The following is a 13,536-nucleotide window of genomic DNA, read 5'->3' as shown; positions in this document are numbered from 1 at the left end:
GTACTTCAAATTATTTGAGCACGATGGTTTCTCTTAATGCACAAATATTCTTCTAGGATATACTGTCATATTAAATCTGTAGCACATCTAGTTACAAGTCTATAAAAAACGGGCGCCCGTTTTTCGCGCCTAAAACGGCGCCAGAAAAAAAATGCGCTATTCTCGAGCGCTTTGCAGCTCCTTGTCTGTTTGGTGCGGCGCCCAGGGGGGCGGAGCCTATACTCGCGCCGATTTTGTAAGTGGGAGGGGGCGGGTACTATTTAAATTAGTTTTTTTCCTGCCGGCAACGCTGCGCGTGCGCGTTGGAGCGTTCGCGCATGCTCAGTGTGGAAAAAAAACATTGGCACTCGGCCATTTTTGTAGTTCTTTGTAGCTATTTAATTTTTGAACATTTTTTAATAAAACCACATTGCCATCAGCACTGAGGCTTCCCTTCTCACTGTCTCCTTCCCCTCCGTCCCCTCCGCGGCAACAAGCCGCTGTCTCCTTCCCCTCCCTCCCCTGCGCGGCAACAAGCCACTGTCTCCTTCCCCTCCCTCCCCTGCGTGGCAACAAGCCACTGTCTCCTTCCCCTCCCTCCCCTGCGTGGCAACAAGCTGCTGTCTCCTTCCCCTCCCTCCCCTGCGCGGCAACAAGCTGCTGTCTCCTTCCCCTCCCTCCCCTGCGCGGCAACAAGCCGCTGTCTCCTTCTCCTCCCTCCCCTCCGCGGCAACATGCCGCTGTCTCCTTCCCTTCCCTTTACGGCAACAAGCCGCTGTCTCCTTCCCCTCCCTCCCCTGCGCGGCAACAAACGGCGGTTTCCTTCGAACGATGGCTGAAGCACTTTCACACAGGTAGGAAGATGGTTTATTTAATCTTTTATTTGCTTATAAATGTTTATTCAAGTTGGATTTATTTGTATAATATTTTTAGAAGTATAAATAAGGATTTATTGTAGAATTTAATAAGTTCCCTTCCCCCCCCCCCCCCCCCACCTCGTTCTGGACGCCTAATTTGTAACCTGCGCCTGATTTTGTAATGTGTAGAACAGGTTTTTTCAGCTCTACAAAAATCTTCACTGGCTCCATTCTACTTTAGTTTGGAGTACGTTTTCACTGTGGAAACTTTGAAATCAGGCGTCAGTGGCCGGACACGCCCCCTTTTGAAGAAAAAATTCTGTTCTAAAGTAGAACTGTTCTACCTGACTAGAACTGCAGAAAAAAAAATGTGGAGAATTGCGATTTCTAAGATAGTCCGTTCTCCACCAGTTGCTCCTAAAAATCAGGCGCAAATCATGTGGAAACTTGGGCCCTATAAACCTAGAATCATAAAGGTCGATATTAAACCTACCCCCTCTCCACGACTGGCAGGAGAGGGTGTTGGAGGGGGAGCGGTGGTTTATAAATGAAAGATGGCAAAATGCGACTCCAGCCATTTGCAAATGCGCCTCCTGACATTTTTACAGCGATGGGTTGTGAAGTGTGTCTGTGTCCCATCTGGGAAAGGTGGGACACTTCCTTGCAATATTTAAATCAAGCTCCTACAGTGCACTTGGGAGCCTGATTTAAATTTAACGGTTGCCGGCCGGGTTTCCCAGGGCTCGGGAAAACCAGCAGTGAAATGGGAACGGGAGGAGCTATCTTCCGAAGGCAAGTGCTTTTTAGAGCATTCCCTTGCGGTCAAAGAGGAGCAGGTAAGCAAACCTTCTGCTGTTCGCGGTCTCTACTCGCTGCCGCAATCGGCCAAAACCTCTCTCCCTCCCTTCCTCTTTCCCGATTGCCGCGGAGCGTCCCCGGCTCCGGCCATTTGCTGCTGGCTTTCCTGCCCGGCAGGTGGCCAGATGATCAATTTGGCCAGCTGCCATGTGGGAACGGAATTTTAAAAATGTTAACGAGCTCCTGCTGTTAAATTCCACAAGTCTGCCATGTAGCCAAGTTTTAGAGATTCCCCCCGCTACCACAATCCTCTTCTCTCTCCATGTAAATACCGATGCCATAGAATCTTGTAGCACAGAAAGAGTCCATTTGTTCCTGTACTGTCTGAAAGGGCTATCTAATTAGTCCCACTGCTCCACTCTTTCCCTGTACTCCGGAATCTTTTCCTTTTTGGGATCATATGCTGATCGACTGAAAACACAGTAACTAACCAGTTTCATAAGCATATAAAATACATTACCACAGATATAAAGCTGTGGGTCGCTATGAGTAAATACTTTGAAAATAAAGTACATACTTCTTGATATGGGCCTATGCTTATATTTGATACTGTTTTTTATTACTAAGAAATTTATATTGAAGGCCACCTCAACAGTTTCCAGAAGGCGCCATCTTAATCAGGAAATTAAACAAAATTAACAAAAAATTGTTTGTGTGTGTGTGTGTTTTTTAATTCCCCTTCTTCTTCTGAAAATGTATCTATATTTAAATCAGTGATGAGTGGGCAAACTCCACTCTTAACCCACGTCTCACTTCGCTAGAATACCTCCTCATCATCAAGGCGGAGGAGTTTGTCAAATGCCAGCTTCTTAGGAAATAAAGTTTATTAATTAGCCACCAGAACTATAGCAAGGGTAAGACCATTTCCATTCAAAAGTGTAACCTATCCTTTAATAATAAAATTAATAAATCAAAAAGTTTTGTGCCATTGTCCAAATCTGATAGAAATTCAAAAGGAAATCTATAGATCACTAGTCTATTTAATGACAATAAGAATGGCCAATAGAATATTTTTGGTTACTAGGTAGCTTCCCAGAGTCTCATTGGAAGAACCCCAAAAGAAATTCCCAACCGGATGCCGTAACTTCAGAAGACAGGCACAAACCAAGTCTCAACATGGTTTCTACCAAAGTTACAGCACCTGATCAGGAGAATCCCAAAAGGGAATTCGTAGTGTCTGTCTTTGATTATCATTAAACCAAGCAAGGATGAGGAAGTAATAGCCAATTACAGATTATCTGTTGATGATCTGGCCATTATTTCATTGCTGTTTGTGGGAGTTGCCTATGCGCAAACTAGCTGCCGCATTTCCTACATTACAACAGTGGTTGCACTTCAAAAGTACATAATCGGGATGTCCTGAGGTCGTACAAGGCGCTACATAAATGTGTCTTTTAATATAAAAAATAGTTTAACGTTTCTCGGTTCACTAACTGTTCAACAACTATATGGTTGTAGTAACTGAAAAAAATAGAGAAGGAAATCAAAGATGCCACAGTTTTGACAATTTGTTAACTTTAATTGAAAGTTAAAAATGTAGTGGTTAACTTTTGTCATTTTTAGAATTGTTTTTCAATTTGATCAATAAACAGGGACTAATTTGCCCAGAACTGAATTAGTACAGTTAAGAATCAAGTTGCAGATTATTTTATGGTGATTGGTGATTCTCAAACCAGACTCTCTCACAGTAACTGCTGTTTTTAGTGTTTGTTTTGCCTTATTTGAGTACAAAAATGTTAGTTTGAAGTGCAACACATGTGGTGCAGTATACATGAAAAAGGTTTGGCCATTAGGATTTATTTACTTATTTTGATTTCCCATCTCTTTGACGAACAGTATTTGAAGAGCAGTCTGTAAAACCAAGTAATTTAAAGAACTTTGCCTGAAGGTTAGCTGTTCACATGGAATCAGAGAAATCGTTGTACTTCGATGTTCTTGGAGTAGATTAAAACACATTGAGCTAAAACTGGGTTTAGGGCTCAATTTAAATGAAATCACAGAAAATTCTTTGAAAAATGGGTTTGCGAAAGCACAGTGTAATCCAGCTGTGAAAACAGCTATATTGGGTATGCCGATCACATGTTTCATGGTCCAGTAATTACGCAAACTTCTGTCTTTCCCAATCCTGGATTCTGTGCAGATATTAGACAGAGATAAAATAGGGCTTGTATAGCCTATATAATTACAACATTTGTATTACATTTTCTAATGACATTTTGTTGGAATTTCTCATGAATAATGACATTCTTTTTACATAGTTTTGTTCTAAACTGCTTGAAAAAACTGGAAATTACAATGTATTTGCCCGGACATTGGTATTTTTGATACCTTAAAACTGTTCCCTGCATATGTGCTGAAATTTCTAGCCCAGCAGCCAAATACTTGTAACAAAACTGCCCTGTGAAGTATTTCAATATTGGCCAGACACCATCTTACTGAATGTCTACCGGTGGGACATTAGATTCTCAAATTCAGCAATACATGAGAACACGAACCTGGTTTTTATCAGCTAACATCTACTTTTCTATAATGTGGAATTTTTTCAAGAGAACCTGTATAAATAACATGGAGGGAATGCAATTTCTTTCAGAATGGCATTCTTTGAATTTGGTTTTTGAAATAATGCTAAAGTTGCAACAATACTAAAATGATTAAAATAAGCTATTTGGAAGTGTGTCTTTAGTGAACAGCTCAATTTAGTAATGAGGAGCCGTGTTCAAATTTCTCATGACTGCCATTTTGACCGTTTCTAAATTGGTTAACCAATTGTGCACTTCACAGTAACAGAATGCTCTGTCTCACAACATTAATAGTATAAAGCTACAGTGTTACATAGCAAAATCATATCTCGTGTCACATAATCGTGAAGTTAAGTTGATGATAACCATGAGGATATTCTCTCCAATTTTATGGGGAAATCCTGGTTAAAAAAGGCAACAACAAGGAACACAAATAGTGAAAAATTGAAGAAAGGGTAAACTAAATATTTCAAATTGCACTTTACAGTTTGCGTACTGCTACTGGTGTCATAAGTCTCTTTACACAAAGTGTAGTGGAAATCTGGAACTCTCTCTTCCCCCCAAAAGCTGTTTGGGTTAGGTCAGTTGAAAATTTCAAAATTGAGATTGATAGATTTTTGTTATACAAGGGTACAGAGCAGCTAGGATCTAATTGAGAGGCTGAATGGTCTACTCCTGTTCCTATGTGAATCGCAGGTCACTGAGCTGGATTTTAGATGATAAAAGATTGTAATTTTGTGTTTCTTTAAAGTGTGGCCTAGGAAGCCTTACTTCTACTGTGTTTTGAAAACATTATCCCTACCCCTATTCTTTAAGATCCTCCCTCACACTACAAACCATTCCCTGACAGAGAAGGCAAATAGTTCTCACTCTAACTGATTACTAGGGCCTGATTTTCCGGGGGGTCAGTGGGCACAATCGGTGGTGGGTGGGGTAGAAAAGTGTTTTTCTCCCCCAGCAAACCAGAACTCAGGATCGCAAGCCTATCCCCAATGTCGGGTCTGTCAGCACTGAGCAATGGTGGATTCACAGCGGGGGACCCAATTCAGGTAATTAGTGGCTTGCTTAGAGCCACTTAAAAATGAATTTCAGCTCGCCTTCTGCATTTGAAAGCTCGCCCACAGGGTCCACGCTGGTCATGGACCACGTCTGTCAAGCTGAGGCGGAAGTTCAGTGGCCATTGAATCAGCTGTTGAGTTGACAGCTTCAAATATACAGAGATATCTTCCTATAGCCAAAAAACCCATCCTCACTGCAATTCCACAACAGGTTCACCATGCTTCAAGTCTTTACACAAGTCTCCATCCGGTCATCTCGACTTCACCTGACATCTATTCCATCAGTATGGGTGCCCTTTGTACAGTCTCCCCTTGATCCTGAGAATTCCGCCATGATCAGCCCCAACACCAGCAGTGCCAGGTACACTAGCAGCACCAACAACAACACCACCAACCTTCTCCGCAATCACCTGATGCTACACGGGACAGAGAGCATCACCATCCGAGCACATTGCTGCCCGGGAGGCCCAACATGGCCTCAGTATGGCCAGATTTACTTCACTTGATACTGAAAACCCTGGCTGCCACATGATGTGCCAGGTTGGCACCACCCAACAACACCATAAAGCATCCCGACAATGCCCAAGCCATTCCTTTCACACTCATCACCATCGCGGGAGCTACCGTTGTGACTCACCATTCACTGCAACTCACTAAGCCATTTCCAAAGTGCGCACACATCTGTCCAAGAATGCGAAGTGTTGAAAATAAAGGTTTCAATGTTTGACACCACATTAACAGAAACTTTACATGAACATTGCATAAAACACCCAAGTGCCTATCCTTGTGTGTTGTTAGTTAGCATGATTGGACTTGGATGAGGTGAGTGTGAGCGGTGGCTAGTGAGATGGGGATGTGATAATGTAAATAGAGCAAGATGGGTGGAGGTACAAGGTAAGTTGGTCTATGTAAGGATGTGCAGGAGTAGGATAGGGAAGGCAGAGTGATGGGGATGTGATAGGCACAGCAGAATGAGATTGTGTGGCTTTGTACTAACCTTTTGTGATCTATTGTAATCATTGAAATGTTTGCGGCACTGCACCTAGATCCTCCTGACCACATCCCAGCTTGTGCCCTCCTCTGCAATGTGCAACCAGCCTGTGTTGATCTCCCGGGGAGGTCTCTTTTTGCTCATGGGAAGAGAAGAGGACCTTCCTGAGTGCTGTGGCACATGGAGGGAGTCAATGGAGAGCCTGGGTGCAGCCCTGCACCTCTGTGCAGTGTATATCAGTGTTTGCAGCACTTCAATGCTGTAGAACACTGACAGCACAAATGTCAAAATAAATTTGGCCATGGCACCTTTAAGGAAACCGCCTGATGACGCGTCACCAAATTACATCATCAGACATGCTTCCTCTAATTGGCCAGCAAATGCGCTGGGCAGGCTTAACGAACTCCATCAAGGGAAAGTCATTTCAGACAGCGGGGGGGATCCCAGTCAGTGAGTGCGGACGAGATCTGTATGCCAGCAGCAATTGCGACAGGCGACCCTGCAGTGTGGGACCTTGGATTTTAAGCAGGCCTTGTTTAATGATTTGCACTGCTCTCTCCGCCTGGCCGTTGGAGGCCGGCTTGAACGGTGCCATCTTGACGTGATTTATGCCGTGGTCAATTCTAAAATCTTGGAATTCTGCGCTGGTGAAACACGGACCATTGTCACTGACCAATATGTCAGGGATTCCGTGCATTGCAAACATGGTTGCGAGGCTCTCCACAGTGGTGGAGGTTGTGCTCGAGTTTAAAATGGTGCATTCGATCCACTTTGAAAATGCATCCACAACTATGAGGAACATTTTGCCCATGAATGGGCCCGCATAGTCTACGTGCACACGCGACCACGATTTGGTAGGCCAGGGCCAGGGGCTCAGGGAAGCCTCCTTGGGGGCATTGCTGAGTTGGGCACAAATGGTGCACCTTCGGACGCAGAGCTCCAAGTCCGCGTCAATACCAGGCCACCAGACATGGGATCTGGCTATGGCCTTCATGAGAATGATCCCTGGGTGCTCGCGGTGGAGCTCCCGGAAAAATGTCTCTCTGCCTCGCAGAGGCATGACTACTCGGCTGCCCCAAATCAGGCAGTCTGCTTGTAGTGATAGCTCATGCATGCGCCTGTGAAAGGGTTTTAATTCCTCGGGGCAGGTATCGCGAGCCTCTGCCCAGTCACCGGTTAGGACACATCTTTTTACTAAAGATAACGTGGGGTCGCTGGCCGTCCAGGCTCTGATTTGGAGATCCGTCATGGGTGAACCTGTAGACTCAAAGGCATTGATTGCCATGACTATCTCACAGTCCTGTTCGTCAGACCCTTCCGTCGTCGCCAGGGGTAGCCTGCTAAGCACGTCGACACAGTTGTCTGTGCCTTATGGTATAGTCGTAGGACGCCAGCATGAGTGCCCACCGTTGAATTCGCGCCGAGGCGTTGGCGTTTATTGCCTTGCTCTCGGATAGGAGGGAGGTGAGGGGCTTGTGGTCGGTTTCTAATGCGAACTTGGCCCCGAAAAGGTATTGGTGCATCTTTTTGACACCATACACGCACGCGAGCGCCTCCTTCTCTACCATTCCCTTCCCGCGCTCCACCCGTGAAAGTGACCTGGAGGCATAAGCTATGGGTTGTAATTTGCCCGCACTATTGACATGTTGAAAAACGCACCCGACCCCATACGCTGATGCATCGCATGTGAGAACTAGCTTTTTACCTGGATCAAAGAAAGTCAAAACACTGTTGGAACATAGAAGGTTGCGTGCTTTATTGAAGGCGCGTTCATGGGCGCCCCCCCAAAACCAATCGCACCCCTTCCTGAGTAGCACGTGGAGAGGCTCCAGCAGTGTGCTTAAGTTCTGCATAATGTTCCCAAAGTAATTGAGTAGCCCGAGAAAGGCGCGCAGTTCTGAGACATTCCGGGGCCTGGGTGCCAGGCGAATTGCTTCTGTTTTGGACTCTGTTGGGCGGATTCCATTAGCGGCAATCCTTCTGCCCAAAAATTCAACCTCGGGTGCGAGAAACAGGCACTTGGAGTTCTTGATTCGTAGGCCTATCCGATCCAACCGCTTTAGTACTTCCTCCAAATTACAGAGATGGGAGTCGGTGTCCCTGCCCGTGATAAGTATGTTGTCTTGAAATACAACCATCCCCGGGATGGACTTGAGCAGACTCTCCATGTTGCGCTGGAATATGGCAGCTGCCGACCTGATGCCGAATGGGCATCGATTGTAGATGAAAAGGCCTCGATGTGTGTTGATGGTGGTGAGTAGCTTGGATTCCTCAGTCAATTCTTGCGTCATATACGCAGATGTGAGATCTAGTTTTGAGAAAAGTTTACCTCCAGTCAATGTGGCAAATAAGTCCTCCGTTCTGGGCAGTGGGTACTGGTCCTGTAGGGAGACTCTGTTTATGGTAGATTTATAGTCCCCACAGATTCGTACGGATCCATCAGGCTTCATGACTGGGACGATGGGACTTGCCCAGTCGCTAAATTCCACAGGTGATATAATGCCTTCCCGCAGAAGCCTGTTTAGTTCGTGTTCAATCTTTTCCCTCATCACATAAGGTACAGCTCTGGCCTTGTGATGGACTGGTCTAGCATCCTGTGTGATGTAGATTTTGACTTTGGCCCCTTTGAAAGTGCCCACACCTGGCTGAAAGAGATGTTCAAATCGCTTTATAACTGTTGAGCAGGAGGTCCGTTCCTCTAATGACATGGCATGGACATCATCCTATTTCCAGTTTAGTATTGCCAGCCAGCTTCTCCCCAGCAGTGCTGGGGGGCCTCCGGGGACAATTCACAGGGGAAGTCGGTTCACTGTCCCTTTGTGTGTGACAGAGCGCATGGCGCTGCCGAGGACTGGTACGATTTATTTGGTATCGGTCCTTAGTTTGGTGTCGACCCTTGAGTTTTGGTCTGTGTCTTTTATGCGGCCACAGTTGTTCAAATTGTTGAGCGCCCATGAGAGATTGACTCGCTCCCGTATCCAGCTCCATGTTGACAGGTATCCTGTTGAGTGGGACCCTCAACATTACAGGAGGCATCCTGTTGTAGGAGCAGTGGCCATTGATCATGTTGACCCGCTGTACATCGGTGTCCCGGGAACTGTCCCCACCGTCTTCTGGTGCGCTTTCCGACCCATCCGATTCATATACCAGCCGAGCTGCCATTTTTATGCACATGCAGGCCAAATGCCCTGTATATTCACAGTTCCTGCAAACAGCCTGCTGAAATCGACATCCCCTTGACGAGTGCCCACTCCCACACCTCCAGCACAGACTGCTTGCAAAGAATGAGCTGTGTTTGGCTGATCTCTCTTGAGCTTCTCTCAGTTTGTAATTGATTGCTCTCATTTTGGTTGATGAGGTGTGAACGGCAGTTCCTGTGGCCCTTGATGGCTTCTGGCGCCACTGCCTGCTGTCCAGCGCCTGTTCGCCCGGTTTTGTCTGTGTGTGGGGGTAGCAGCTTGTTTAATGCTGTGAACTTCTTGTTCCGATATTTCGTTAGTTGTCGTACCTGCATTGTAAATCAACCTCGTTTCTTCTTCCCCTGCCAAGAATGTCTGTGCGACCAGTGCTGCTGCCTCTAAGGTCAGGTTCTTGGTCTCTATGAGCTTTCGGAATATACCTACGTGGCCTATTCCTTCAATGAAAAAGTCTCTCAGCATTTCTCTCCTCAGTTCATCGGAGAACTCACATAAACTAGCCAACCTCAAGTTCCGCCACGAAGTCGGGTATGCTCTGGCCCACAAAGCGTCTGTAGTTGTAGAACCTGTGTCTGGCCATGTGTAGGCTGCTCGCTGGCTTCAGATGGTCTCTTACCAATGTGCTCAATTCTTCAAACGACTTGCTTGCTGGTTTCTCGGGTGCCAGCAGATCCTTCATTAAAGCTTATGTTTTCGAGCCACAGCTGGTCAAGAGATGGGCTCTTCTCTTGTCTGCTTTGTCGTCTCCTAACCAGTCTTTGGTTACAAAGCTTTGCTGGAGCCTTTCTCTAAAGTCCTCCCAATTATCTCCAACATTGTACTTTTCATCTGATCCATTGTTCGCCATCCTCTGGATTCTGTAATCCCGTAACTCATCGCTACTGTAAAGTTTTGTTCTCTCAGTACAGATTGACACGAGGCATGTAGTGAAATCAAGGTCACTCTGGAGCTGCACCTTTATTTCACAGCTCTGGAATGTTGCACTTGCCTGAGACCTGTCCTTATATACCTGTCTCTTGCAAGTGCACCCCTGGTGGTAAGGTATGCTGGTGATTACAGATCATATCTTATTACAGTCATGTATAGCATGTTAGGATACAGTTATATATAATAATGTAAGATACATGACAGGTTACTCAGCTATTTTTCTTTTTGTGGGGAAACATCCATGAAAATTAGTACTTTTGCAAGCCTTGGTTACTAGCCTCACTAGATGCAAGTGGAGGTCAGCGATACGATTACAACGCCTTAGCCCAGATTCTCTGGACCACTGTTGTTACACGCAGCAGAGTCTCACAAAATGATTCCTTTAATCTCCACTGAATCCTCCCCCTGGTGGCCTGAAGGAGATCTCATACTTGGCCTGTGGGAAAATCACTTCATGTTTTCAGGAGATTAGCTATCAATTACAAGGGAAGATATCATTTGTGTGTAGTGAAACTGTCAGTGTATTCTTCATCATTGCTTTTGCAATTTTGCTACACATAGCACATAGAGAAAACCCTCTTATGCCCACCTTTGTGTTCTGCACAATCTTGGATAAACTACATTATACAAAGCAGGTGGAAACATGTATGGGTTACGGTGCTCATTTTTAAAATGGGTTTCACCATTAGAGCCTTTTAGGAAAATTGAGATTCATATTTTTCCTCTTCTATTACTATTTTTTAAATATTTTTTCAACACTAACTGCTTCGTGATATTGAGGATACTTGCTTGGAAGAATTACAGAATTTGATTGTGCAAGAATCTATAAAGGAATATATGCTGGTGAAATAACACAATCACTTAATCACCTTTGAATAGTCAGCTTCCGCACACCTGAAGCTCAATACCTTCACCAAGTCAGTTCCCTGGTAAACACATTTTTAAAACTATTGAAGGAAGACTAAACAAACAAAAAAAAAAGTCAACACATTTTAAATATTTTTGTGAACTGTTGAATTTTTTAAGATGTTCTGATTGTGAAGCTCATTGAAAAGTAACATGTTTTCATAATATGCACTTCAGTTCAGCTGCCTCGGCCCTAAGCTCCACAATTCCTCCCCTAAACCTCTCTGCCTCTCTACCTCTCTCTTCCTTAAAACCTACCTATTTGACCGTTTTTGGTCATCTGTTCTAATACCTCCTTATGTGACTTAGTGTCAAATTTTGTTTGATAACGTTCCTGTGAGGCGCCCTGCGATGATTTACTACGTCAAAGGCACGATTGTAAATGCAAGTTGTAATTAATATGGGGTTCAATTTTCCCCAGTGATTTGCGCCGTTTTTTTGGCGTGTGCAGCTTTTTTTGGCCTAAGTTTTTAAAAAAAATACAAGTTTCCCCAATCAATGTGCTCCAGCATAACTCAGTTAGTTACGATTTTTTTTAGGTTAGTTTTTTTTTGTCATGGGGGCATAACCTGCCACCCGCGCCAATTCTGGCCACTTAGGCAAATTTGGCCAGCTCCGATTTACTCCAATTCTTCTTAGGCCGGCATATGTGGCCTCTGTAGAAAAACCTTAGTGAGTTAAGAAAATTGGCGCAGGTAAGTAAATCAACACAGCAGATCCGGACTACAGCAGTGGAAGAGTGGGGGAGTCTTTCGGGCATAGTTAGGAGTGGGGACCGGGAGGGAGGAGGCCATTCGGCCAGGGATAGGTGCGGGGAGTGGGGGGGGGGGGGACCTTTAATAATTTAATAGAGGTAAGTTGCTGCAATATTTAAGATGCTTGTGCAAGTTGCTGTGAGCTGGCTGCATGTTTCACTTTGCAGCCTCAGCCCGCATTGTGTCCCTGGTTACTGTGGCAACCTGATCTTTTTGGCGCAGATCTTGGGCTCCACCCCCAAAACTAAACAACAGGCTAGGCGGCGCCAAAATTAAGAATTCAAACAGGGAAACTTGGATGATTTTTTTGGGGGCGTACATGGGGCCTCAAGAAAAAGGCATAACTCTTCAAGTACGCCAAAAAACAGCTTTGGGGAAAATTGAGCCCATTATATCAGAATCTGAAACTGTTTATCTTGTTTTTCCTAGATCGACCTGGATTGCTAAATGTTAAACCAATTGAAGAACTGCAAGACAGCATCCTACAAGCACTTGCCCTTCAACTTAAGATAAACCACCCAGATTCACCACAGTTATTTGCAAAACTACTTCAGAAAATGACTGATCTAAGACAAATTGTTACCGAGCATGTGCAGCTTTTGCACACAATCAGGAAAACAGAGGCAGAAATGAGTCTTCATCCACTCCTGCAAGAAATATACAAAGACTTGTATTAGAAAGCCTCCCCTTGAACCACAGACAAAGCAATGTCTCTTTCTCAAATTGCACTGTTTTATTGTCCAGTGTAGCAACTGAACATCATGAATGGCGGCTTCATTAGGCATCTAAGCAATAGTTTGTGGAACTGCACACAACTCCATTATACAAAAGAAAGACAGGCAGGAATGTAGGACGTTTTCTGTATTATGTCCTTTTTGGGATGTTACTGAACAATGCGAATAATTGTTTGCGTATCTTGAAAATTGTTTGGTCCATGAAAAGTTTTCAGAATTCATCTATCAAACGCTTGGGAATAAAGAATAAAAGCCTAGAGTGTTCACAGTTTAACATCATTTTTCTGACAAACTTAACTTTGTGTCCAATCTGTGTTGTCCTTCAGGATCACACTTGTACTGACTCACCATTATTGTCATAACGATAATTGAAACTTTTACTGACACTCTTTTGATCAGTACTGGCAGCAATTATTATGCAAACTGTTCAATTGGCAAATATCTTGCTCTTTAAATTTTTACCCGTTTTCTAAAAAAAAATCTAGACCTATTCTTAGGTGGCCACATGTATACTATCGGGCATAATACAGAACATTAAAATTCATAAAATTAACTGAAGTTAGTTATTTTTATTATATTAAACTACTTAGCTCCAGATTTCACTTTACATCATCCAATACTATATCTTCAGCATAATTAAGCATATATTTGAAGGGTGTGTTGAAAGCTCTTTATGCCAAGGAATTTTGCAAAGGGATAGAATTATCACCAGTAAGAAAGAGGAGCATTCGAAGTGAACCCGCAATTAAGTTCTT

General features: G+C 44.3%; 1 protein-coding gene across 1 annotated transcript in view; it reads left to right on the top strand.

The window, feature by feature from the left end:
• pparg (peroxisome proliferator-activated receptor gamma) overlaps window positions 1–13,309 on the top strand; it is a 149,118-nt gene extending 135,809 nt beyond the window's left edge. Inside the window, exon 7 of the mRNA XM_070895363.1 lies at window positions 12,477–13,309. Coding sequence (XP_070751464.1) covers window positions 12,477–12,724 — 248 coding nt within the window. The 3' untranslated portion in view covers window positions 12,725–13,309. The remainder of the gene's footprint in view (window positions 1–12,476) is intronic.
• Window positions 13,310–13,536: the final 227 nt, after the last annotated feature.

This window comes from Pristiophorus japonicus, chromosome 12 (genome assembly GCF_044704955.1).
Source record: "Pristiophorus japonicus isolate sPriJap1 chromosome 12, sPriJap1.hap1, whole genome shotgun sequence".
In the NCBI taxonomy this organism is placed as follows: domain Eukaryota; kingdom Metazoa; phylum Chordata; class Chondrichthyes; family Pristiophoridae; genus Pristiophorus; species Pristiophorus japonicus.
This window is presented reverse-complemented; position numbering and strand designations above follow the sequence as displayed.